Source organism: Eleutherodactylus coqui, chromosome 2 (genome assembly GCF_035609145.1).
Source record: "Eleutherodactylus coqui strain aEleCoq1 chromosome 2, aEleCoq1.hap1, whole genome shotgun sequence".
In the NCBI taxonomy this organism is placed as follows: domain Eukaryota; kingdom Metazoa; phylum Chordata; class Amphibia; order Anura; family Eleutherodactylidae; genus Eleutherodactylus; species Eleutherodactylus coqui.
The window spans coordinates 47,705,583-47,729,068 of record NC_089838.1 but is presented as its reverse complement, the minus strand read 5'-3'; the positions used below and the strand labels follow the sequence as shown (position 1 = coordinate 47,729,068).

The 23,486-nt window shown below is 49.2% G+C and overlaps 3 protein-coding genes across 8 annotated transcripts in view; 1 reads left to right on the top strand and 2 right to left on the bottom strand.

Annotated features, from left to right (window-relative positions):
* Positions 1-119: 119 nt before the first annotated feature.
* ETFRF1 (electron transfer flavoprotein regulatory factor 1) lies at positions 120-4,141 on the bottom strand. Of its 4 annotated transcripts, none has more exons than XM_066590787.1 (3): positions 4,056-4,141; positions 3,109-3,199; positions 120-532 (listed from the first exon to the last, which is right to left on the bottom strand). In XM_066590787.1, the coding sequence occupies exons 2-3, from the start codon at positions 3,151-3,153 to the stop codon at positions 314-316; spliced, it is 264 nt and encodes an 87-aa protein (XP_066446884.1). In that variant the 5' UTR covers positions 3,154-3,199; positions 4,056-4,141; the 3' UTR covers positions 120-313. The 4 variants fall into 4 exon arrangements, with proteins under 4 accessions (XP_066446884.1, XP_066446881.1, XP_066446882.1 ...); XM_066590784.1 differs by having other exon boundaries at positions 3,943-4,056; XM_066590785.1 differs by lacking the exon at positions 4,056-4,141 and adding an exon at positions 3,728-3,832.
* Positions 4,107-23,028, top strand: DNAI7 (dynein axonemal intermediate chain 7). 3 transcript variants are annotated; one of them, XM_066590783.1, is made up of 15 exons: positions 4,107-4,195; positions 8,936-9,026; positions 9,405-9,496; positions 9,649-9,753; positions 10,276-10,413; positions 11,133-11,279; positions 14,518-14,621; positions 14,697-14,973; positions 15,161-15,245; positions 16,271-16,428; positions 17,076-17,262; positions 17,521-17,735; positions 18,316-18,480; positions 18,704-18,817; positions 22,729-23,028. In XM_066590783.1, the coding sequence occupies exons 1-15, from the start codon at positions 4,139-4,141 to the stop codon at positions 22,990-22,992; spliced, it is 2,199 nt and encodes a 732-aa protein (XP_066446880.1). In that variant the 5' UTR covers positions 4,107-4,138; the 3' UTR covers positions 22,993-23,028. The 3 variants fall into 3 exon arrangements, with proteins under 3 accessions (XP_066446880.1, XP_066446879.1, XP_066446878.1); XM_066590782.1 differs by lacking the exon at positions 4,107-4,195 and adding an exon at positions 7,005-7,127 and having other exon boundaries at positions 9,652-9,753; XM_066590781.1 differs by lacking the exon at positions 4,107-4,195 and adding an exon at positions 7,006-7,127.
* IRAG2 (inositol 1,4,5-triphosphate receptor associated 2) overlaps positions 22,984-23,486 on the bottom strand; it is a 59,549-nt gene continuing 59,046 nt past the window's right edge. The window contains exon 39 of the mRNA XM_066590788.1: positions 22,984-23,456. Within this exon, the coding sequence (XP_066446885.1) occupies positions 23,213-23,456 (244 nt within the window). The 3' untranslated portion in view covers positions 22,984-23,212. The remainder of the gene's footprint in view (positions 23,457-23,486) is intronic.

Here is a 23,486-nt window from a genome sequence, read left to right as displayed (position 1 = left end):
TCTACACTAATACACTGTAAAAAACCCTCTGGGGATAAAGAAGAAAATCTCTCTCATGCCAGCAAGCAGAGCTCCTGAGGAACAGATACCCAGCATGCATTGGAGAGGTGAGACCCCAGAAAACAGAGATTATGCTTTATTAGATGTCAGGATAAGACACTTTGCTGCAGACGATTTTCACGCCATTTCTGTCTTTGCGTCCATGTTTTGTGACTGTGCTGTAAGTGTCGTGAATGCTTCCCTTCTGCCCAGTGCTGAAGTTTGGCTTCCTTCCTCGTAGTGGCGAGGTTTTGTGGTTCTCTCTTCCACGGCGTTAGGAGCCCGCATTGTCCTCGTAATAACGCTGTTTCATGGCCCGGTATTTGCGCAGAAAGTATAACGCTTCCAGCTCTTTAATGACAAACTCCCCCCGAGTGATGAGCTCCTGGATCTTCTTAGGGTCACGGACGTCCTTATTCTTCATGAAGGCTTTCTTCAGCCGCTCCTTGAAGAAGATCTCGCCTCTTGGGTATTCCCGTCCCAAGAAGAGAAGCTGCAAAGTGGAAGAAAATTGATCATGTGATGCGGGAAAGTGGCGGAGGAATGGATTCACATGACACAGAAAAGGGTGGACCATGTGATAGAGGAGTAGGGCTACCACCGGGCCAGTAACTCATCAGGCTGGCGCCGCCATTTACTTTTTACTCGCTGTGTTAATGGCCGCTATAAAAGTAACTCTTCACTGCAAGCGCCTCCTGCCGGGCATGGTTCAGACCTCCAAATTCCAAGCTGCTGCATTCAGAGAAGACCACTGCCTCCTCCAGCCCTGGCACGTACTGTACACAGCCAAGACGCTGGGGTCTCCTTTGAATACAGCAGCGGCATCTGGGCCAAACTCACTGGCTGGTATGTCACTGCCCATCCGGAGATTCGGGAGTCAGCAGCCTCAACTAGTAACAGTGCCCTGCCAAGAGGGGCTAATATTATTATTAGGGGCGCTATTACTACTGGGGCCACTCAGATTGGCACTATTGCTAGTAGCAGATACTATTTTTAGTTGGGGTCACAAAGGAGACACTTAATTTGGAGCACTATTAGTTGGAGGCATTAATGGGGGGCACTGTTACTCTTAGGATTATTGAGAGGAGCACTAGTACCAGTTGGGGACTCTTATTAGTTGGAAGCACTATTATTAGATAGGGGCATTATAACTTTGTGGGGCCACAAAGGGGGCACCAGTACTACGGGGTGATCATTGCGAGGATCATTGAGGGTAGCGGCAGGATGTGCAAGTAAGATTCATGGCTTGAAATAGTCTTCATGTTGGTCTGGGCTCAAAAAAATTAAAGTGTATGCCACCAATAAGAGGAAACGTCAACTCTGATCACTGAAAGTGACTGCACTGTAATCACTATCATTATGTAGAGCTGATATCGGAGTATGGTAACTGCATTAGTTTAAATTATACTATAGCTGAGCTGCTGTATCTAAGCCTATTGTGTTATAAAGGTTGTCGCGCATTTTCTGGGTGGGGACAATTCTGAGTTTTGCTCTGGGGCCCCCGAACCACTGATGCATATTTGTGAAGGTGTTAGCAACCACTGCCCAAATATGTGAGGGGTCTGTCTTCATCAGCAGCTGGCGTACAGTTGCAGGGGGCTGGCGGATGGCACCTTAGAGGCCTTAGTGCACAGCGCAATAATATAAGAAGGGTCGCAGCCATTTGGAATAATGGAGGTAAAATCAGATGTGGATAAGCCATGCCCTAAACCACACCCATTTGTATACCTTAGTAGGTATTTCTTGGTGACAAAAGAGCGACCTTAGGGCTTTTACCCACTAGCGGTTTTTTAACGCTGCGATATCGTCGCATTTTTTTTACTGCAAATATCAATGGGACTTTCTAGTGTTAAAATCGCATCGCACGAGAATCGCAGAAGCGCAAACTTGCGATTTTTGTGTGCGATGCGATTTTAACATTAGAAAGTCCCATTGATATTTGCAGTAAAAAAACCGCGCCGCTATCGCAGTGTTAAAAAACCGCTAATGGGTAAAAGCCCTTATAGAACAGAGCGAGAGGGATTACATGATGAGACAGGAGCTGACAGCCCGACGCTTCTCATCTTGATGGCGACTATTACTGTCTGCTACTGCAATGTCTTTAACCCCTTCCCACCCCAGGATGCAAATGTGCGTTCTGGCTGGGAGGGGTTCCTGCGAAAGGACATGGAACTGAGCCCATACCATCCGCAGAGGAAGCCTGCTATGATTGACAGCTGTCCTCTGCCTGTTAATCCCTTACTGTAAAGTGTTCACAGTCGGAGGGGGCTCCCTCTGTGGCGTCATCGGCCCTCTGCCATACAATCCCAGAGGGTTGCAATGGCAACCGTACAGCAGACCATGGTGTCCGAGTCTGCCATGGCCTGTGATCGCTATGAGGATCGATAATGCATTGCAATACAAAAGTACTGCAATTTATTATCAGCGCGATCATAGCATCACAGGTTCAAGTCCCCCATAGGGACATAAAAAAGTTTTAAATATTAGTTTATAAAAGAAAAAAAAAACAACCTTTTTTGTGCACTTTCCCCTCTTTAAAAAAAAAAATTAAAAACGCATGATTGGTGTCGTCGCATCCGTACCAACCCGCACAAGGAACCCGACACGCTTCTATCCTGCAGGCAAACGCTGTTAAAAAACAAGAAAAAGGAGCAAAATGCTTTTTTTTTTTGTTCATTTCACCTCTTCCAAAAAATGCAACAAAAGTGATCAAAAAAGCTGCAAGTACCCCAAAATGGTACCAATAACAACTACAGCTCATTGCGTAAAGAACCTACAGCCCCACGGAGCTTCGTGCATGGAAGAATAAAAATGTTCTGGGACTTTGAATGCAGCGTCCCTAAGTGTGAAATGGGCTGTGTCACTAAAGGGTTAAGAGTCATCACCCAGCTTTATACAGACCCTGCATGGCGGATATACAAATCGCCAGCCTGTACGTCAGTCTTCACTGCAGGTCTAGAGTCCTATTCATGCCCGAGGACGAGGCCCCCCCAGTAAGCAGGGACGGGAGAAGGCACTGAAGGTGAACCAGGAGGCCCTGGATGAGCGGGTCAATACTGGGCAGCTTACGTTCTTGTACAGCTTCACCACCTCTCCTCGCAACGGATTTGCCATCTTCACGCTTTGCGAAAGGAAACTCAGCGCATCCCGGTCCGCGCAGCTGTAAGGAGACAGAAGCGGATTGATGTCACTACATGGAGCGGCGGCGGCGTCCTGTGGGGGCAACGAGTCTCTTAAAGGGGTTTTACAAAACACGAACAGCTGTCCCCAAAGTTATAGAAGAAGCCTGTCCCCGCAGCCCCACCCCAAGCTGCTGCAGAACTGATCACTGAGGCTTGCGATTGGCTGCAGCAGCCTGTGGCATCATGTGGTCTACAGGCAGCTCCGCCCCTTTCCAGTGAGAGCGCTGTAGCACTAGAGATCACCACTATGACAGACACGGCGCTGTGGTAGACGTGGAGGAGGTCACTGTGGTGGTGTCGTAACTCGCCCCTCATCGATCCAAAACTGCCAGGTCATCCGTATCAGCAGTTTGGAAAACCCCTTTAACTGACAGCATCCGCTAGCTGCGGTATTACGTTATAATCAGGCGCTGGCCTCCATGTTTTACACGTGGATTTGCGCACAACAATCTGGTCGTTACTGTCAGCAGGGGACGATAGCCAACAGAGGGACAAAACTGACGTACTTTCACCTCTTTGATTGAAATTCAAGGGTTTCCTGTGATTTCTATTAACCCCTCACAGACTGGAGGTCGCTGAGAAGTGCAGGTACGGCCTTCTCCGATACCATGGTGACAAACCAGGCGGAAGTCAGGTAACTCTATGAAGCAGCGGGGAAACTACAAGTCCCAGCATGCTCGGGTGGAATATTGGGGGCGCAGCTGGGGGTTGTAGTCCTTACCAGGCTTCTCCTGAATCAACCTGATTAGTTGTTTGGGTTCGCCGATTCAACCTGATTGGTTGTTAGGGCCGGAGTAGGGAGTAAAAGGCTAATATACACCCCCTTGTACTGACCTGCAACCCACTTCCGGCAACAGCGCAGCGCGTGCTTGTGACGTCACCAAGCGCGCCGCTCCCAGAAGGCCGCGTGGGTTCCTATGGTAACGAGGACGCGGCAGCTGCCGGAGAGAAGAGGAAAATTTTCAGACAACATGGTGAGGAGGGGCAGCAGCGAGGGGTAATAATGAGGAGGGGGCAGCGCTGAGGGGTATAATGAGGAAGGGGCAGTGGTGGAGGGTAATAATGAGTGGGCAGCGGCGAGGGGTCCTCCGGCCGCGTCCTCTCTCTACGGCAGTGTCCCCTCTACGGCAGCGTCCTCCAGCTGCAGCTTCTTCCCACCTCTTTTTCTCTTCTGGGAAATGGAAGAAGTTACGGAAATGGATATAAAGAACCGCCAGAAGAGCGCTGCAGACGGTGTGTTGATGGCGAAAGTCTTCATTGTAAAAATGCACTGCAGAAATCCCGGATCTGTATATTTAGATGCCGCAGATCTGCCCGCCGAGTGGCCACATTCAGCGGCATTAATCAGCCTGCAGTCTCTTGCAGCAGGTTCTGCGCCAAATCTGCATTTTTTTTTGTTGCCCGCAAAAACAATTTTTTTTCCCCACCATACAGGCTTCTCTAGATGACTTGAGAAAACGCCTGTATGATTTAAAGAACGCCACTTGTACGGCGCGTCCTCGCATCTGTTCGAGAGGAGGCGCTCTGATAGGAGTAGTAGTTTTTCATGCTGGAACCAGTCATAACCTGTAGCTGCAGTGCGCTGTAGCCTGATTGGCTGGGAGACACCATGTGATCGCCGTTGCTGCTCATTTTTGGCTCGTATTCAGGAGTAATCCGCATACAGCGAGCAATCCTGAACCGCAGCCAGAGCGCCGCTGTACGCAGAGCGCCTAATCATCCTGCATCATGTTCAGACAGCGTAGTGTCCCGCCAATAATGCAGATTCCACATCATATAAGTGACTTATTACTCCTCCACGCTGGTTTTCTGCACAACAATTAACCCCACAGAAAGAGGTGAATCCGCATGCGACCCTGCCGCGGCAGTGAAGCGAATCCACAGCTGAAATAAACACTTAAACGTGTGAATTTCTGCCAACATGATTTTTCTCACACAGTTTACAGCATTGAGCACATAGCCACAGGACTACCTCCATTTGGATCCTGCGCCAAATTTGTGTCCCCAAGGTCTGCTGTTGACCGTAATGTTGTCTTTATGGCACATTTATTGCACATTTTTTTTATATTGCAAAGAGCAAAAAACACGTGCAGATCTGCAGCAGGAATCCATCCGTGGCTCAACTACGAATTCTGTAACCGATGCGGCCGGACTCTCCATCTTTCTCATCAGACATCCTCTGTGATCAATAGTGGTCTCGGCAGCCAGACTCCCCATCACTCTCATCAGACATCCTGTGTGATCGGTGGTCCCAGCAACCGGAATCCCCATCACTCTCATCAGATGTCCCGTGTGACGGTGGCGGTCGCGTGGCCGGACTCCCCATCATTCTCATTAGATGTCCCGTGTGACAGTGGCGGTCCTGGCGGCTGTACTCCCCATCACTCTTATCAGACGTCCTGTGTGACGGCCCCGCAGGCAGACTCCCCATCACTCTCATCAGACATCCTGTGTGATCAATAGTTGTCCCGGCAGCGGGACTCACCATCATTCTCATCAGACGTCCTATGTGATTGGTGGTGGTCCCAGCGGCCGGACTCCCCATCACTCTCACCAGACATCCTGTGTGACTATAGCGGTCCCGGCGGCCGGACTCCTCATCATTCTCATCAGACTTCCCATGTGATCAGTGGTGGTCCCAGCAGCTGGAGTCCCCATCACTCTCATCAGACGTCCAGTGTGACTGTTGCGGTCCCAGCGGCCAGACTCCCCATCTGTTGCGGTCCCAGCGGCCAGACTCCCCATCTGTTGCGGTCCCAGCGGCCGGACTCCCCATCACTCTCATCAGATGTCCCGTGTGATCAGTGGTGGTCCCAGCGGCCGTACTCCCCATTACTTTCATCAGACTTTCTGTGTGATCGGTGGCATTTCCAGCAGCCGGACTCCCCATCACTCTCATCAGACATCCTGTGTGATCGGTGGCGGTCCCAGCGGCTGGACTCCCCATTACTCTCACCAGACGTCCTGTGTAATTGGTTGCGGTCCCAACAGCCGGACTCCCCATCACTCTCATCAGACATCCTGTGTGATTGGTGGCGGTCCCAACAGCCGGACTCCCCATCACTCTCATCAGACATCCTGTGTGATTGGTGGCGGTTCCGGCAGCCGGACTCCCCATCACTCTCATCAGACATCCTGTGTGAGTGGTGGCGGTTCCGGCAGCCGGACTCCCCATCACTCTCATCAGACATCCTGTGTGATTGGTGGCGGTTCCGGCAGCCGGACTCCCCATCACTCTCATCAGACATCCTGTGTAATCGGTGGCGGTCCCAGCGGCCGGACTCCCCATTACTCTCACCAGACGTCCTGTGTAATTGGTGGTGGTCCCAGCGGCTGGACTCCCCATTACTCTCATCAGACATCCTGTGTGATCGGTGGTGGTCCCGGCGGCCGGACTCCCAATCATTCTCATCAGACATCCCGTGTAACGGTGGCGGTCCCAGCAACCGGACTCCCCATCACTCTCATCAGATGTCCCGTGTCACGGTGGCGGTCCCGTGGCCGGACTCCCCATCATTCTCATCAGACATCCTGTGTGATCGGTGGTCCCAGCAACCGGACTCCCCATCATTCTCATCAGACATCCCGTGTAACGGTGGCGGTCCCAGCGGCCGGACTCCTCATCACTCTCATCAGACTTCCTGTGTGACGGTGGCGGTCCCAGCGGTCGGACTTCCCATCATTCTCATAAGACATCCTGTGCCATCGGTGGCGGACCCGGCGGCTGGATAACCCCCCCCCCCCCCTTCCCCTCCACTCCCCATCACTATCATCAGACGTCCCGTTGATGTGTTATTAGTGTCGGATACGATGATGCATTACGTCTACCGCAGACTTTGCTTTCTTTCTTCTGATCGATTGTTTCTTTGTATTTTCTTCCCCCATTTACAGACAAAGAAAAGAAAGGCGAGTAACTAGAGAGCGAGGAGCGCGGTGACCGCCATGTCTGGCAGCGTAGACCTGTTACTAGAGCGTAGATCATGTATAGTGAGGGGGAGGAGTCTGCGATGGTAGAAATACGTTTTATCTTCATATTTCTAACCTGATCTATCTGACCCCGTTATCAGCCCTCAGAGCAATCACAGTGGCAATCCCCTCATAACTATGCCAGCAACAGATGCCCCCTTGCTAGAGCCAACTACAGCCATCCATAACAATGACAGCCTCTGTACCCTCATAACAGAGCTGGTTCAGTTGTTACGATACAAACTGCAGTTGACCCCGTAACAGCCACATTGGCCCTATCACTGCGTCATCAACAGATGCCCTCTTACTGGAGCCAACCACAGGGCCTAAAACAATGACAACTGCAGTGCCCTCATAACAGAACTGGTCACAGATGTCTCCATGCTGCAGCCACCGCTCTGCCATATTACCCCCATAACAGCCACATTGCCCCCATAACTTTGACAGCCACAGATGCTTGTTTGCACCTTAATGACTGACTGACTACTTTTTCAGTTTTTTTTTTCATTGTCACATTCCAGGAACTATAATTTTTTATTTTTCCCGCCGACAGCCGTGTGAGGGTGTTTTTTGTGGAACAAGTTGTATTTTTTTAACATCATTTTTGCAAATACGTAACATTTTGATTGCTTTTTATTCCATTTTTTTCCAAATGCAAGATTGACAAAATCTGCAATTGGGGGATGTTTTTTAATTGTTATTTCTAGCGGCATTTCCCGCGCAGTATACATAATATAGTACATTCTGCCGAGCGGTACGATTACACCAATACCGCATTTATAAAGGGGTCTTTTTGCAACTTTTTCACACTATAAAAAAAAAAGGTTTTTTTTTAATCCCTGCATTCAAAGACCCACTTTTTTGGCTACTTGTGCTGTTTGGGGTTTTTTTTACAGGATGATTTGTACTTTTTAATGATAACATTTGTTGATCGCCATAAATATTTTCAACCGCTTTCTATTTCGTTTTTAGTAAAGTGAGATCTGCAAAATTGTTCAAGTTAGATAATCTACTAACTTTTTATTTTGGGTCACTATGAATGCAATGATACCAAATTTGTGTTTTTTGGGTTTTTTTTTGTACATAGTAAAGGGGGAGGGGCGGGCTTTTGACATTTTTATTTTACTTTTTTTACTTTTTATTTTTGTCCCACTTGGGAACTTATGAATATCACCATCTTTTATCATTCAGTATAGCGGTGTATATAAAGCCCATGAAGCTCACCGGCCATAGTAGCTGGCAGACTAAGAGGCCATATTCAAGCGTTCGGGTGCCATAGCAACCCATTGACCGTGGCATGGAAAGGGTTAAACAGCAGGGATCGGTGGTTTCTCTGTTCCCCGCTGTTTGAGTAAGTACCAGTTGAGCAGCAGGTCCCTCTGGTATGGGAAACCCATGCAGCGCCGTGAAAAGGTGTATGGGCCCCCTAGGAACATTCAAAGTGCCAGCAAACAAGGTCCCTATACAGCAGCAGCCATATAGCTCCCATAGCTGTTCCACCATTGATGACCCCATGCCTGCCCTGCGTCACCTATGTAGAGCAATGATTCTGCTCCGTGTATATAATAGTGGAGAACATGTCACATACGGAGCTCACGTGTCGCATCCTGCAGTCGCATCTTATCAGTAGGTCCATGGAGAGTGACTGCAGGATCTGACTACACGGGGATGCTTGTAGTCTGTTACCGTGGAAACCCATAGTCTGCAGAGGACGCCTGATATCTCTGCATTATTGTCTCCTTTTTCAGTCGGCCGCTTCTCGAAAGAAAGGAAAACTCAGCAAAGCAGAAAAACTGCAACTGCAAAAGGAGGAGGAAGAGCGAAGGCAGCGGGAGGAAGGTGGGTGCTCTGCATGTGAGCAAGGGGGGGGGGGGTTCCTGCTAAATCACATGACTGCGCACATGCTAGCTGGAGCATGGTCATGTGATTAGAGCACAATTCCTGGACCATGATGGTTTGTGCCCCTCACTCCCTACTGCCATATGGTTGATACATTGTAACAAAACCTCAACTGTGAGAAGTATCAGGTAAGGAGGGATGTTCAGCCTCTGGATGCCGCCAGTCACTGGCAGCAAGCAGAGATCTTGAAAACGGTGAAGAATTGGAGGGAAAAGTCTTTTAGAAAGTTGTAAAACTTTTTCCTATGTGTTGCTTAAACTTCATGCAGGTGAGACAATACGCGACGTTGCGGATTTAACTATTTCCTTCCCTCTCTAGAGGAGGCGCAGATTCTCGCTGAGCAGATTGAAGCAGCTCGTTTGGAGAAGGAGCGACTAGAAAGAGAAGAGCTTGAGCGCTTGGAGGCAAAGGTGAGGCCCAGGTGGAGCTGGAGTGGCTGATAACAGCGAGCAATAGACTGCATTCAGCATCTCCCTAGCCTCACGTGGCTGATAACAGCAAGCACTTTAGGTGTACTGTCTCTTTCAGGCGCGTTGACCTCTCTGTTCACATCTTATAACAGCAGCTGGAGCGCCGCGAGGACGAGCTTGCAGAACATCGCACCCTGGTCGATGAGAAACTGGAAACCGCAGCTCGCTGGAAGAAAGACGTGCGGACGCTAGCAAAGGTGTGCAGTTGTATAACCAGAAATGTCTGTCGTATAACCCATCAGTCCATTCTGATAAGCGCACCCCCTGCCCACAGAACATGGCTAACCCCGGTAACGGATTATCAGATGGGGATAGAAAACACAATGTGAGACAGATTTTTTTTAGAAGTTTTTGCTCCTTTTGTGACAATCAGTAATTCCTCATAGACCCCCCAACTGGTTCCTGTGAGGGGCTGCAGGAGAGCTCAAATGTCTGGTGTTATAGAAGAGATGCTACAGGCTATGCAACATGTAGTGCACTGCAGTCACCACTGGGGGGAGACATAACAGCAACCTTTACAACACAGAGAAATACACTAAACAGCCCCCTTATAGATCCGCTGTATACAGATGGGGCATAACAGCTGTAGGATGAGACCCCAGACCCCTGTATATAAGTGATGAGCCCCTAGACACCTGTATAGGAGTGATGGGCCCCCTGTATATGAGTGATGAGCCCCTGGACTTCTCATTCATCTTGTTGCACGGTCACATTCGCAGTGGGAGCGCTACACATTGTGTGATGGAAGCCCCGATCCCACCGTCCTCCAGGAGATCAACACCTTCATGAGTCTGTGGAGCGAGGAGCCCCCAGAGGATTTCCAGGCAATGCTCGATAGAAGTAGCCTGATCCTGCGAGTGAGTGCAGCGCAGCCTCGTTGTATTGCGTGTGTGGTGCAGAGTACAGACTGTTCCTGTGAGTGAGTGCAGTGCAGCCTCATTGTATTGTGTGTGTTGTGCAGCGTACAGACTGTTCCTTTCTGTGAGTGCAGCACACCGTCGTTGTATTGTGTGTGTGTGCTGCATAGTGCAGTCTGGTGCTGTGTGCAGCACACACCGCAGAATGAGTACTAACAGAGTGCAGGCTGGTGCTGTGTGTTAGTACTCATTCTGCTCCTTGTGCTGTGTAATGCATTCTGCGCTGTGGAGTATGGCCTGGTGCTGTGTTAGTACCTTTTCTGCTCTGTGTGCTGCAGAGTGCAGGCTGGTGCTGTGCATTAGTACTCATTCTGCTCTGTGCTGTAGAGTGCGGGATGGTGCTGTGTGTTACTAATTATGCTCGCTGTGTGTTAGTACTCAATTTGCGCTGTGTGCTGCAGAGTGCGGGCTGAAACGTGTGTTAGTACTCATCCTGCGCTGTGTGCTCCGCAGTATGGCCTGGTGCTGTGTGTTAGTACTTATTCTGCTCTGTGTGCTGTGCAGTGTGGGCTGGTGCTGTGTATTAGTACTCATTCTGTGCTGTGTGCTGCAGAATGCGGCTGCTGTAATCAGCCCCTGTAGACGGGCCCCCTGCAGCAGCGCCTTCACGTAGCCAATTAAAGTATAAATGCCTGCAGTGTCGTCTTGTTACTTTCCAGCTGATCGAGGAGTTGGAATTCCTTCTTCTTGACACTCCGCTGGAGGAACTGGGAGAAGCCGCTGCTGCGGAGCACACAGAGACGGGGCGACAGTTGCAGGTGTTGCTCCAGCGCAAATTCGATGAAGCCACAGAGCAACTCCTGAAGGTAAATCCCCGTCTGTCTATATATCCCTTGTGATGAGTGCTGATCGCCGCAGCATGGCAGTTGTTTGCTGCTGTTCGCTCGGCCTGTGCGGGGACGGATGACTGTCAATGCAACTGCTCACCCTCAGACGACCGGCGAGATCTAGAGCGACCAGCAAACATTTTTGCGTTCGAATAAATCTGGTGATGAATGAGCGTCGGCTGGGCTGATGGTCGGGCGAATGCTTGTGTGTGATGATCGGCCCATATTAAAGGCCCTTAAAGGGGTTTTCCACTGAGGAGACTTCATCTCAGAAGCGTCCGATATTGTCGCTATTAAGTTTGCTCGTGACTTCCTTGCCAGCTGCTGCCGTGGTTTCTCTCATGCCACACTTTCCCTGGCATCGCCTCCGTCGATCACAATGACCGGCATGCACTGCGCTGCCTTCGGAGGCCATGTTTCTTCCATCCATCATGCATCCTCCAATAGTTCTCACAGGGCGCTATTCAGGCGCTGTCATCGGTATTTCCGGTGCTGTATGACAGCGATCAGCGTTGTCAAGGACAGGTTTCCCAAGCGCACATGTACAGTTGGGTGGCAGTTGTGAGCGCGCATGCTCAGGATTCATTGGGCTTTCTGGTCCTGTCCGCTCTCCCATGTCACCAGCAGTCAGACATGGACAGGACCAGAAGAGCAATGGTGCAGGCTGGCAGACATGACCTCAGTGGATGCAGCGATACTGAGTGGGTCCTGCATCTCGTGTCGGCAGTTGGAAACGGATGGGATACAATAGTCCTATTTATGTGGCCGTTGTATATGTAATGACGTTGAGTCTGTATAATGAGCGCCAGGCAGCGAGATGGGCCCACCCACAGCCAGTCCTAACATTGCAGCGGATGAATGACCGTTCATGCAATTGGTCGGCGACCATACTATTCCGTCTGTCGGCAGCACATGCTGATTCTGTGTGAAACGTGCGATCACCTGACAGACAGCTGTTTGCGGCACCTTCATGCAGTTCGATGATCGCGCAAATAAACGTTCTTACATATATTCTCGCTCGATTGTTAACCCCTTCCTGTCTCAGGGTGTAAACCTGCGTCTCGGGTGGGAACCTGAGCCAACACCATCCGCAGCGGGAGCCAGCTGTGACTGACAGCCGGTCTCCTGCTGCAACAGTGGGGATCGTTGACAGCTTCACTGTTAACCCCTTGCATGCCCACATCTATGTTGGTCGCGGCATGTAAAGGGTTCACAGAGGGAGGGTGCTCCCTCTGAGATGTCATTAGCTCACTGCCATGTAATCATGGAGTGCTGATGGGTTGCCATGGCAACTGGACATCAGACAATGGGATCAGAGTCTGGCCTGTGATTTCTATGATAAGTGATAATGCATTGCAGCACAGAACTACTGCAGTGACACAAAAAAATTTAGAAAAATATAGAAAAATGGTAAAAAAAAAATACATTTTTGCACACTTTCCCCTTTGTTTAAAATGAAAAAAAGAATAAAAAAACCCACGTTTTGTATCGTCACACCGGGAATAATATAAACTGAACACACTTTTTATGCCGCACGGCAAACGCAGTTTAAAAAAAAAATGAAGACAAAATGCTTTTTTGTTCATTCCGCCTCCCAAAAAGAAGTAATAAAGTTGATTCAAAAAGTTATATGTACCCCAAAATGGCACCAATAATAAGTGCAGCTGCCACGCAGAGAACAAGCCCTCATGGAGCTCCGCCCACGGAGAAATGGAAATGTTGTGGGACTTTGTGCACAGCAATGCAAAAAATATAAAAGTTTTACAATACATAATTATATGCACCCAAAAATGACACCAATGAATACTACAACCTGAGGACCAAGATAGGCCGTCACTAAGGGGTTTGGAATGAGTGCTAAACCCTCCACGCTGGCATCGGCGCCATCACTAGCGGGCGGCATCGCCGGTCTGTGTGCAGCAGGATTATAGCTCATACTCCAGTCACTTCCAGAGCTGCAGACTCCTGGAAACCTGGCTGCAATCCCATAATGAGGAAATGATGCAGCTGGTGTGAGCAGTGGGATCCGAGCATCTCCAGGATGGCCAGTCCTGTGGGGTGTTGCCAGTAGGTGACAGTACCCACCAAAAGCGCTCCACAGAAGGACGACCGCTGCCTGGGTGATGGGTGCCCACCGCCATGGTGAGGAATGAAGGCTGCTTGCCTGGTTCGATCTCACGGCTCGCGATGATAGAAAGGTGTCGCACAGGATATTGCAGTGTAGGCGGCGGACTGGTCAGAGTCCTCGTATTATCCCCGTCTACAGTAGGCATCAGAATCGGGGCATGGAGCAATGGAAGAAGGGGCCCGATTAATTATATTTTACATCATGTGGGCGAGAGATGGCACCAAGATGGGATGAAGCCGAGCTGACGGGCAGTGTGATGGGCGATGCTTGGTGGGTACTTTGGTCCAGGCACTGTGTGGATGTCTGACAGAGTCACCAGGGAAAGAGATGGCACCAGGATGGGAAGAAGGTGGCAGGGCAGTGTGATGGGCAATGTTCTGCCACGTATAGCAGTACTGGAACCATGGGGCTGGCCAGGTGCATTAGAAGAGATGGCACCAGGTGGCACTATCAGAAGAAGGCATCAGGTCAATGTGATCAGCAATGTTCTGTTGGGTACTTGCGACCTGGCACCATGTCGACGGCCGGGCATATCACTTACCTGAAGAGAGGTGGCACCAGAATGAGAAGAAGACAATCGGGCAGGGCAGTGTGATGGGCTGAGTACTTGGGTACTGGCCCCATGTGGACATCCCGTTGGGTGCATCACTTGCAGAAGAGATGACCACAGGGGGCACTATGGGGAGAAGACAAGCCGACGGGGGCAGTATGATGGGTGATGCTTGGTGGGTACTTGGGTCATTGCCTCTTGTGCACAATTAAGTGTGTAACCAGGCAAAGAATTGGCACTATGGGAAGAAGCTGTCGAAGGCAGTATGATGGGCGATGCTTGGTGGGTACTTGTGCCCTGGCATCACGTGGATGCCATCGCCACATACCTAAAACTGTACAGACAAGCCCCTCACCATCAGCAGGATGATGCAGCGCAGCAGAACATGTCCTGAGTAGACGCTCTGCAGGAGGGAGATTGCTGCACCCCGACAGCTCTGGATGTGACGAGTATAAGGCAGGGCAGTATTTGCGGCATTACTCCGCCCGTTCTGTAGTAATTGTATTCGGTCTCCACACGTATCATCGTCTGTCTTGCAGAACGCGGCCGCGCTGTCGGACATTGATACGGGGAACATGCAGAAAGTCATTCAGAATAAGAATGTCGCGCTTTGCATCTGGGCGAATCTCAACAAGAACCCCAGGTGAGACCGCAGGGCGCCCCCCGCTGCCAGGGCTTGTAGCACCAGTCATTGACATCTCTTTTCCCATCCATGCAGGTTCCGGGGTTACGACTTCCAGGATCAGGCGATCTCCTTTGATTTGCCGAAGCCTCTGTCGCTGAGTAACATTGCCGTCCGCATCCTGCACACGGACTACGACCACCTGTCCTGCCAGAGTCCGACGTTTCTGCCACAGGTGAAGGAGCACGAGGACACTGCAGGTGCCGTCATCCCGGAGAGCGAGGCCGGTGACTGGAAGCCAGCGGAAGAAGACGAGAAGACTGCGCCAGAAAGCGTCGCTGCGGAGGAGGAGCTCAAGTCTGAGGAGAGGAAGGTGAGGCTGACACAACGTAGGAGGAGATGCAGGATGGCTTGGCTGCACTGCATTGGGGGTAGCTCTGCTCATCCGGGGCCTCCTGCTTCATGGTGCAGATGTGGGGATGACTGTCCAGTGGTGGCACGTAAGGGCAGCAGCAACGAAGGACTAATGCAAAACCTGTGCAATGTTCCCTGTACTGCAGAGCGTCCTGAGCGCCGCGTCCCACCGGGAAGAGGCCAGCGAGCCGGAGGAGAGGAGCGAGAGTTGGGCTGCAGACGCTAGTGAAGGTCAGTAACCATTATTTCCCTCCCTCCTATTAGCTGCCTGCTGATTGTTTCTCCCTTACTTGCTCATGAATTGCTGTGCTGGGTCTTTATGGGCCCCTTTACAAGCCGCATGAACTTCCTCTGTGGTGTATTCGCCCCGGCTTCGCAGGATTCTGATGACGTCATACTCCAACCCCACCCAGAGCTGCAGTCACTATTCTGCTGTTTCATTAGGTCTTCTACTCCAGTCACCTCCAGAGCTGTACTCACATTTCTGCTGTTACATGCTGTCTTATACTTTGGTCTTGGCAAGAGCTCTTGACATAATTCTGCTCTTACATCACGTCTCATATGCAGTTCCCTCCCAGAGCTGCATTCACAGTTCTGTTGTTACATCCCTTAACCTACTCCACTCCCACCCAGAGCTGCAGACACAACTCTACTGTTAACACAGCTCTTATACTTTACTCTCCTCAAGAGCTGCTTTCACAGTTGTGCTATTACAGAAGGTTTCATATTCCAGGGTCACCCAGAGCTGCATTCGCTGTTGTGCACTTACATTATATCTTATCCTCCAGTTGCATCCAGAGCTGCACCTATTATGCTGCTGTTACATCATGTCTTATCCTCCAGTAATATCCAGATCTGCAGACATAATTCTATCACATCACATTTCTGACGTCCTTCACAGTTCTGCTGTTACATCTTGTCTCATATTCCACTCCCATCAAGAGCTGCATCCACAATTCTCCTGGGTGTCATTTGACATCTGACAGCACCACACTGACAAACCAAGCACCAATGAAGTATTTCTAGCGGGGACTGGAGTATATGACATAATCAGAATCCTATGAATGGGACTTGTAGGAAAATGATGCAGTACCAGGACCGACCATCATCCGGCTGAGGCGCTGTGCCTGTACCATCAACAAAAGGGGCCGCCCGGACCCTGCAATCAAACACTCCACAACATCACAGCAGCTCTTTAGAGTCCCTGGGACCCTGAATTATTGGACTACGGGCTAACAGCAGTATCTATTCCTCAGCTCATTGCCCGACCCCCGCACCAACCGATGAGGACGACATGCTAGAGGTCGACGTTGTGGATCTGCGTCAGTTTACAACTCTGGGCGGAGTTTATTATTTTGATGTCCTTGTTCTGCCACCGCAGTGTAAGCAGGTGAACAGCTGGAGCATGAGGCAGGTGAGGAGCATGAGCTGCCAGCAGAAGAGTGAGCACAGCTCTGGGGTATAATACAGGATCAGTAATGTATGTACACAGTAACTCCACCAGCAGACTAGTGAGTGCAGCTCTGGAATATAATACAGGATGTAACTCAGGATCAGTACAGGATAAGCAATGTATGTACGCAGTGACTCCACCAGCAGAATAGTGTGTGCAGCTCTGCTGTATAATACAGGATGTAACTCAGGATGAGTACACGATAAGTAATGTATGTACACAGTGACTCCACCAAGAGAATAGTGAGTGCAGCTCTGGAGTATAATACAGGATGTAACTAGGGCTCAGTACAGGATGAGTAATGTATGTACACAGTGACTCCACCAGCAACAGAATAGTGAGTGCAGCTCTGAAGTATAATACAGGATGGAACTCAGGATCAGTACAGGATAAGTAATGTATATACACAGTGACTCCACCAGCAGAATAGTGAGTGCAGCTCTGGAGTATAATACAAGATATATCTCAGGATAAGTAATGTATGTACACAGTGACTCCACCAGCAAAATAGGGAGTGCAGCTCTGGAGTATAATACAGAATAAGTAATCGGCTTTTTATTGAGAACTCTTTGGGGTTCTGTGACATTTCTCTTCTCTGGTCTCCGCAGCTCTTGGCTGGAGGTCTGCAGACGTTCTGCTACCCTCAGGAGTCGTTCCTCTCCGCCACTCTTGGGGTGTCTCTCCAGGAGAAGGACATGGAGGGTCTGTCTTCTCCCCCAGTCAGAGTCTCCTTTAAGGTTCCTGACAACGTCATCTTCTTTGAAGAACCTCAGGTGGCTCGATGGGACCCAGAAGGTAACATGACAGAAAGCGGGTGGCGATGTACCGGTGTCAGCTGCTGGAAACAGCCTTCCAGGGGTCACCACAATGTCAGGGGGTCCCTAGTCATGTGGGGGAGGGGGATAATCCTAGTACTTATTCTTCTGTCGTTGGCGACCATCTTTCTATAGCAGTGCCTCGGCGGTCCCCTCCCCTCATTTGCATACATTGCCGCCTCCCTCTGTATGGGTCATGTCCCAATTACCAAAAATTACCAACATTTATATATTTTAGGCAGAAACTGGAAAACGGACGCGCTCACAGACATAAAATATAACGCAGAGCAGCGGCAGCTGATGTTCAGCATGGACGCTTTCTACACCTTCACCCTGATCCAGGAGTCCCACCTGCACATGCCGTATGCGTCGTGGGAACTGATCCCCAAAGGCGTAAACGAGGTGTCATTGACGATCGTCTCCGCCGTCACCGACATCCAGATAGACATCAAGGTAAAGAGAACGTCCTGCGACTTCAGATAGACTGCCGGTTTAGACATCAGTCTACGTAAAGGTGGCCCAGTGTGAAGTGCACCAAATGTATAAAGAGCCATTTGTGACATCTGTGGGTGCTGAAATCTATGCTGCCTCTGAGCTGGCCTATGTTCAAATGTAGGGAATCAGCCCTGCGGCATCCACAAGGCTCTAGACTGTCATACTGACTGAACAGCACCTCGCCTGCTCATCGTGGGGGGCGCTCAGGACCCCTGAATGTCCATCAGAATTGACAGCGGCATTGAAGTGATTAACGTGAACACTTGTTGCAGGCTGCTGCGAGCTGTCAAAGACCGCTACTGATCCCGCCGGCCCGGATCATGGATACATGTCCGGGGGAGCGAAGGGCCTAAAGTGGCTTTCGGGATTGGATGTGCGGCTAGGTTTTAATTTCGCAAATATAAAATATACTGCCCCTTTAAATTTAGCAGTCGTAGAATTTTATTTAGGGAGGGGCAAGAAAAATTTTGACTGAGACCCTAAATCGGGCATCGGCACTGTGAGCTGGCGCTGTGTTAATAACATCTGTGTGGCACAGGACGGGCAGTGTCGGTTGGCAGCTGTATCCAGCATCACCGGGGACCTGTCTGCTGTCATCGAGAGGTGGATGACTCCTGTGCGCCTCCAGCTGGCGATGAGGAGAGTTGGACTGAATGTCTTCCCTGCTGAGGATTCTGGGAAATATGTCAGCGGCAATCAGAAGGTAAGACCCAAAACTGGACCGTCTCAGGTGCAGAGAATGACAGCAGGCGCCGTCATATGTGATGATATCACATGATGTAGCTCTGCCTCTTGCGATTATATCATCTGGTGCTGAACCACCTAACTTTCTGATATTTCCCACTAAAGCCGCAATGTCAGAACCGACTGGATCGCGTCGCATCTTCTAACTTCAGTCTGTAACTTCCATTTGTTTTATACAACAGAATGATGAAGTGGAGAATATGGCGTACAAGGAAATGGCGCTTCTGTCACCTTCTTTTACCTTCGGCTGGAGCAAATGGAACCACAACTGCAGCTCCGAGCAGATTGTTGTGAAGGTACGGAGCAAGTGAGGCATCGGCCATGTACAAATAGACAGATTACAGCCCCATCCCAGGGCAGTCCGACTGGAGGACGTAACACCAGCGTGGGGGCTGATTCATACATTTACAGGAGGAGGAACAGTCGAATGCAAAGTTCTACAAGAAGAGGCTGCAGCCTTATTAGTTTATAGTGAGTCCAAGTATGCAGTAGAATTAACATGGCAGAGGGGAGGGCGGGGCCTCTATCCATCTTCTCTTCCTCCTTAACCCCTCCTATGCCACAAGCAATAGCAGCATGGAAGTGGGTAAAAGGGGGATTCTCATGTTAAGCAGTGATAGCCCATGATACAAGGGGGTTTCCATGGCAGCCAGTGATCTGACAAAGGCAGAACTATGCCACAGACAGGGAGGCCTATGAGACCGGCCACCGCTGACGGCATAGTAAACTGCAGTACATGAGTAATGCAGTGGACGATGCTGGTGATGCAATGATTTCAGCTTTTAGGGCGCCTGCCCACGAGTGGAAATTTCACGGTGGGATTTCCACCACTGGAAGCGGCAAACAAACCCCTGCATGTTCTATTTTTGTGCGGGGCTCTCCGAGCCCCGCACAGGACTGTCACTCACCCGCCACCGGCTCCGGTCTGCGCATGCGCCAGTTGCCCGGCAAGCCGGCACATCAAACAGCCGGAGCCACAGGTAAGTACGCGCTGGTCCCTGCAGGCGCTCGGATCGGGTCCCGCGGTGAGAATCCTCGCCGCCAGATCCGACCCGATCTTCTGAAGAAAGGAGAGAGGGGAGGGGGGCAGGGGGGGGTTCTGTAAGAGTTAAATAAATCCAAAGAAATAAAATCAATAACACCTGTATTCCAAAAAGATATCAAAACACGCTAGAGCGCCAGCAGGGGAGAAAAAAGGTTCGAATCTTGGAAGGCACAGATGCAGATTGTTTTTTTTTTTGTTTTTTTAACCTCTTAATGACAGCCCTGAAGACAGTTTTTTGTGAATTTTCATCTCCACTTTTCAGATGGCAAAAGTTGGTTTCCGTGAATGCGGCCTTAGGAGGGCGTGTTGAGCGGTAGCTTTTATTGGCACCATTTTGAGTCCATAAAGCTTTTGATTATTATTGCTTTGTAGAAGGTGAAATTAAAAAAAAAAAAAAAAAGGACCAACAATGTTTATTATTAAAAGGGATTTTGTTCCCAGGTTTGCTGCACAGGTTAAAGAGCCTGTTAAATTTCTCATACACCTTGTTACAGGTATGGATACTAAACGTGTATTTTTCTTTTTCTTTTTTTAAAAACAAAGAGGGGAAAGTATGCAAAGAAGAAAAAAAAGGGGGGGGGGGGGGTGTCATTATAGCTTTTATTTATGTCCCTGTAAGGCTATGATTGCTCTTATAAATGGCAATAATGCATTGCAGTACAGAAGTATTGCAGTGTATAGCGATCACAGGTCATGGCAGACTCAGGCACCAGACAATGGTGTCCAGTTGCCCTACAACCCTCTATGATTACATTGTGAACTCCCTCTTTCCCTGCCGCAGAGGGAGCGCGCTCCCTCTGTGTCTCCGGCCAGCTCTCGCAATGCTATCGCGAGAGCCCGGCCTGTCGCCATGACAACAGGACGCCAGACACTGGTGTCCTGTAGTACCAATGCCTATGATCGCTGTATAAGCGATATGGCAGGGCAGTGGCTCTGCCATGCCTTATCACAGCAATCATAAGTGCAGTGATGTAAGCCTCTCAGAGAGACTCAGTGGAAAAAAAAAGAAAAATATTTTTTTAAAAAGCACAAAAAAGGTGTTTTTTTACATTAGCATTAAAAAAAAGGTAAAAAAAAATTGAAACCCACATATTTGGTATTGACGCACCAGTAACGATATGTACAAGAAGTTGAACATGCTTTTTATTTTGTACGGCAAAAAGCGTTAAAAAAAAACTCCCTCCCAAAAAATAAGTGATCAAAAAAGCCGTACACTCCACAATAAAAACTACAGCTAGTCTCGCAAAAAATAAGCCCTCAGAGCTCTGTACATAGAAAAATAAAAGTTACAGGACTTTGAATGCAGCGATAGAGAAAAACAATATCCAAAAAACGGGTTTTTATTGCAAAAAAGTGTAAAACCGAAAAAAACCTCAAATTTTAGTATCGTAACCGTACCGACCTGCAGAAAAAATTTAGTGTGTCATTTATGCTGCATGATTAATGCTGTAAAAAAAATAAATAAAAAAAAAATCTATGGCAGAATTGATGAGTTTTCTCTTCCTGTTATCATAAAAAAAATTAGTTTTACGATATAGTCTATGTACCCAAAAGTGGCACCGATAAAAACTACAGTTCGCCACGCAAAAACAAGCCCTTATACAGCCGTATCGACAGAAAAGTAAAAAAGTTATGGCTTTTGAAAAATGGAGATTGAAAAATACCAAAAAGCCAAAAATCGCTTGGTCCTCAACGCCAAAATAGGCCATGTCATTAAGGGGTTATGGGGGAGATATTCTCACTGGCCCCGCTGTTGCAGCAGATGATCAGCGGTCAGTTACAGCTAACTCTTGGCATCCACCCAGTTTCTGATCCCGTGCCAACCACAATATGTACATTTATCCCCATATTCAGAAACTTCATCCCATTTACATCCTGGAGTGGGAAGGGGTTAAAAAAGTTTGTAAAAGTAATTTAAAAAAAACCTTTACAAAATTTGATATCACAGCAATCATATTCACCCTCGTTCTGCAGGTCAAAGGTTTTTTTTTTTTTTAAAGTGTAGCAAAAAAAGTTCCAGAATTGCTGTTTGCTGATGCAGAAAATGCAGTCTTTGTTTTTACAGTAAATGTTTATCCCCCCCCCTCCCTAAAAAGAAAAAAAAATTATACCCCAAAATGGTGCCATAAAAAAAAAAAAACTTGTCCGGGAAAAAAAAACAAAAACCAGGCCCTTAGCTGGCTGCTTCGATGAAACAATAAAGTTTTTAACTCTTTCAGTCAATAATTTAACAAAATTAAAAAAAAGCACAAGACAGACCCCTCTCAACTTTTTTTTCCCCCCCAAAAGGGTTATGTTCATAATACAAAAGGAACCGTAGGAGGCGGAGTCAGTAGTGAAGGGGCTGTGGGAGTCCGGTAGGGACTGCGTTCTCTATGCCATGTGACTAAACACAAGCTGCTCTGAAGGCCTCGTTCCCTCCACTGTATGCATAAACACTGCGCAGATCACAGCATTTCACTGGGGTTTGAGCCAGCTACCGCTGTGCATGACAGTGCATCCCATGGACGTCTCTCACGCACGCTGTCATGCAGTGACTTTAAGAATTCCCCGCTGTGTCCTAGCGGCATTGCGCATACCCACCCATAGAGGATAATTTGGCAACACGTGTAATATGCGGTAAAATAGAGCACGCTGCCATCTTTCACGTGTATTGTATGCAGTGTGAAGGATCAATATACTTTCATCGCATGCGTAGTACACAGTGAAAATACATTAGTGGAATGAGCCCTTCAGCCGGGTCCACATGGGGGCCGGATTGGCTGTGGGGAGCCTGCCTCCATCTTGCAGGTTTTATGGCATATTTCTCTGTACGCTTCACCCCTCATTGGAGAAGAGATGATTCCGCTGCGGAAACTGCGATAAAATTGACATGCGGAGCGGAATGAAGTTCTGCAGCATGTCAGCTTCTGCCCGGATTATTTCTGCAGTTTGTGGATTTTCAAAGTTTCATCCACTTTGCTGCTACTGTAAATGCAGAAGAATCTGTGCAGAAATTCCACCCCATCTGGACCCCCAGCAGTCCCAGACCTTTTTGTATTTTCCCTAGGAAGCAGTTGCGCAGTGATCACCATTTTCTGCCCATTAGACCGACGCCCCCTTCTGGTTGGAGCTAGTTATCCCAGTTAACTGCTGCTTTATGTGAACTCTGTCCCCTTCCAGGTGAGAGAAGGCTCCGGAAGCTGCACCGACGGGTCCCTGTACCTGCTGAGCCGCCAGCGGGCCCAACGTCTCAAGATCTCAGAAGCCAGCGACACCTTCTCGGAGGAGCGTTACGACGGCAGCGAGTTCCACACCACCTTGTACCACATGATCCGTGACTACTGCAGTGCCGAGGCCACCACCAGGCTGCAGCACTCCCACCACCTCTTCATGGACTGCGTGTACCAGCTGCTGAGCGCCACCAGAGTGCTGACGTACTCGTAAACTCAACTTTATTGAATAAATATGATTCACAACCAACCACATTCGCTAAGTAAAATCTGTGCAGGACAGGCCTCGCCCCCAGAGACAGGACCAAGTATAAAACATCCGCCCCTACCCCACAGCCTATAATAAAATATATATACAAAACTTTAGGTTATTTACATCCTCACACAAAAATGTACAAAAACCAAACTTGGGAAAAGTTCTCGTTTTTTGCGCTTCATACCGGAGGAGGTGCGTTGTGGTGGAGACCGGTGTAAGGCCACAGCAGCTGCTGGACTGAAGTCCATGAAGCGCCAGTTCCCACAGGAGCACCATCCACCGGTTTATGAAAGGACACGCCCGTGAGGAAGCCAAGCAGCGTGATGAGCAGGATGACCGCCAGCGCCGAGACCACCAGCGGCTTGTTGATGTTACTGAGGGATTGTTTCAAGTTCGACGTCCAGGACAGAACCCTCCTATAACTGGAAGCAGAAGAGGCCACAGTCAGCGCT

What these genes read in the sequence shown, in the direction of transcription:
- DNAI7 (XM_066590781.1), top strand. Translation starts at nt 7,032, where the DNA reads ATGATGCATTACGTCTACCGCAGACTTTGCTTTCTTTCTTCTGATCGA. An exon ending in TTGAGCGCTTGGAGGCAAAG is followed by an intron (nt 9,497 to 9,648) that starts GTGAGGCCCAGG and finishes ATCTTATAACAG; the next exon opens with CAGCTGGAGCGCCGCGAGGA. An exon ending in GGCTGCAGACGCTAGTGAAG is followed by an intron (nt 15,246 to 16,270) that starts GTCAGTAACCAT and finishes TCTATTCCTCAG; the next exon opens with CTCATTGCCCGACCCCCGCA.
- ETFRF1 (XM_066590787.1), bottom strand. Translation starts at nt 3,153, where the DNA reads ATGGCAAATCCGTTGCGAGGAGAGGTGGTGAAGCTGTACAAGAAC. An exon ending in TGGTGAAGCTGTACAAGAAC is followed by an intron (nt 533 to 3,108) that starts GTAAGCTGCCCA and finishes TCCACTTTGCAG; the next exon opens with CTTCTCTTCTTGGGACGGGA.